At 34.8% G+C, this 2,916-nt stretch overlaps 1 protein-coding gene across 1 annotated transcript in view; it reads right to left on the minus strand.

Moving 5' to 3' along the window:
• Positions 1 to 307: 307 nt before the first annotated feature.
• Positions 308 to 2,916, minus strand: part of LOC111084222 — a 5,482-nt gene continuing 2,873 nt past the window's right edge. The window contains exons 5-8 of the mRNA XM_022380991.1: positions 2,554 to 2,740; positions 1,742 to 1,868; positions 1,093 to 1,183; positions 308 to 637 (exon numbers count right to left, since the gene is read on the minus strand). Of these exons, the coding sequence (XP_022236699.1) occupies positions 560 to 637; positions 1,093 to 1,183; positions 1,742 to 1,868; positions 2,554 to 2,740 (483 nt within the window). The 3' untranslated portion in view covers positions 308 to 559. The remainder of the gene's footprint in view (positions 638 to 1,092; positions 1,184 to 1,741; positions 1,869 to 2,553; positions 2,741 to 2,916) is intronic.

Below are 2,916 nucleotides of genomic sequence, written 5' to 3' on the forward strand. Positions count from 1 at the left end.
AAAATTATAGTTTCACCAGGACGTTGCTGTGACAACTATTTTATAGCGTTATGTAAAATTATAGTTTCACCAGGACGTTGCTGTGACAACTATTTTATAGCGTTATGTAAAATTATAGTTTCACCAGGACGTTGCTGTGACAACTATTTTATAGCGTTATGTAAAATTATAGTTTCACCAGGACGTTGCTGTGACAACTATTTTATAGCGTTATGTAAAATTATTGTTAATGTATACAGTTTCAGAAAAACTGTCATAATAATGCCCGGAAAATTTCTCAGGTTTAAAAATAATGAAAAACATTTTTTATTTTTTTAACGATCTAATAATTACATAAAAATTATAAACTTTTTAATACATTTCATATGAAACCTTCCCAAACTCTTCTTATTTTAGCTGTTATTGAGAGTTGTTCCCCTAAACCATCGATTGTCTATTAATTTGGAATAAAACGGTGACGACTAGTCACGCACCAGTTGGCTATCTGATCAGTAAAAATAATAATCATTATTATTGAACAGACGTATCCAATTATTGTTTAGTACTAGAGACATTGTTTTTAACTTCTTCTGATGTCCTCCAGACCTGGTAAATTTTCCAGCTTTAAGTCTAACAGGATTTGTCCCAGTGCCTTCCCCTGCAAGTAGGAACGGAAGTTAATCACCAAGTGCTGTGACACTTCCAAAATACAATGTGGTTAAAAATTTTCTGTTAGTTAAGTGATTGCATTCTGAGCTTATGACACATTAGAACCTATATCATGATAATAGGAGAAAACTGTTTATGAAATTATGGTTAAATGATCAGCTGATGTAAAAAAAAAATAGCCCACTTGTTAATTGGAATGCTTAACAAAAAAATAATAGGTGTTTTGATATGAAAACAACTTTATATTTAGATGATGTCACCAAGAGGCTAACCCTGCACTTGTTCATGAAATGGAAATTTAACTTAACCTGTTGAATGTTATTAATATACATGTAACTACACTTTCTATTTGTACCAAAATCATGGTCACAATTTTGTAAGGTAGTGTACAGAGCATAAGTTTAGAAGTTTTGTGTTTATTTAACTAAATTAGCTTTTGTTAACCTGTGGGTCGCTCCTTAGCGATGCTACTCCTCCTCCACCTAGAGATCTCTTCAGAACAAAGTTCATGCCAACGATTCCTGGAAGCAGATATCTGAAATTCAGCAAAAATGTACGATTATCGTTCACTGTATTATTTACTAGAGAGAGCAGGTAATAGTAACAACTTTCTTATTACAGTATAGCATCATCTTTGACCACAATAGGCAGGTTGTCTCAAGTGTTCAGGAAGGCTATGGTTCTTAATATATGTCACGATTTATTTTTGGTGGGTATTATTTTCTAGCCAGAATAACACAGTGGTCATATATTTATTTACAATTTCTTGATTGGTTCTTATCACAACAGAAGCTACACAGCTGCTAGCCCAAGAACCATACACGGTAGTAAGTACGAAGCTAGCACAAGAATCATAGTCAGTAATAAATATGAAACTTGGTGAATTGAATAACAACCTATTGTCAAGATTCTGACGTACAACTTGTTCATTTGCAATTAAAATACATTTAATTATGAATGTTTTACTGAGTTATAAGAAAGATGTGCCAAAGAGTTAACTATAGGTAAATCAGAGGTTGTGTTTTATTTCATCACTCATTAGAACCAACTTCAAGAACCACACTATGTTAAACTGTTGTAATGAAACGTTTACCTTTGCACTTTACTTTCTTTGGGTGGAGAATCTTGATCAAACAAGTGCTTGAAATACTCCTCTACAGTCTTTGCTGTTAAAGCGTTACACAAGTATGGGTAATACGCAGGATGACGAGCAACCACACCTGCAGGGAAAAAACACATTTAGACACCAAAAGATTGTTTCAGCTCTTGGCAGTCACACAAAACTATATAAACTTGAACAAACGTTAAAATTCGTCCCAGTCCTTCTTCAACTGTAGTTGTTGGTAGTCAGACTAGTAGAAACATTAAACTTTGTCTCAGTCCTTCTTGAACTGTAGTTGTTGGTAGTCAGACTAGAACTATATAAACTTGAACAAACGTTAACCTTCGTCTCAGTCCTTCTTGAACTGTAGTTGTTGGTAGTCAGACTAGAACTATATAAACTTGAACAAAGGTTAAGTTGTCTTCAGTCCTTCTTCAACTGTAGTTGTTGGTAATCAGACTAGAACTAGAATTTTTAACCACCGGGATCCAGTAGAACCTGTATATAACCCATGGACTGTTTACCTCCCGGAATCAGTATTAACCACCTGGATCAAGTATAACCTGCAGACTCTTAGCCTTGTGGACCATCGGAATCCAATATAAACTAAAGAACATTTTTATTCATGTACCAGATGAGCCATTTTAAAGGTATGATACTTATACCTGAAAAAAAATGCATCTGAATTTCAAATTGTAGCAAAAGCAAACATAATGGTCAACAAATTTAAACCAAGAAAAACTGTGGTTTGTTTACAAACGCACTGAAATCACTAGACACAGAAGTGTGTAAGCTAATATTACCAATGTTACACGTGTCTCCCTTGTCACCACTGCGGGTATAGGCCAGCTCTTCTAGCCTGTATGTAAATGGTCCTTCAGGCTGGGAGGAGTCTTCTACAGATTCAGCTTGTGGTTCATCTGAAAATTCTTCTTCTTTCTTATCTGATTGCTGGAATGTTTCTGTTTGGTCACCTGCGTGAATATTTATCTGCAATAAAGCAGAGAATACATTCCACACTGACAACATATCTCTAATACATTCCACACCGACAACACATCTGTAATACATTCCACGCCGACAACATACCTATAATACATTACACGCCGACAACATATCTATAATACATTACACGCCGACAACATATCTATAATACATTACACGCC

The sequence above is a fragment of the Limulus polyphemus genome, unplaced genomic scaffold (genome assembly GCF_000517525.1).
Source record: "Limulus polyphemus unplaced genomic scaffold, Limulus_polyphemus-2.1.2 Scaffold14858, whole genome shotgun sequence".
NCBI classification, from domain to species: domain Eukaryota; kingdom Metazoa; phylum Arthropoda; class Merostomata; order Xiphosura; family Limulidae; genus Limulus; species Limulus polyphemus.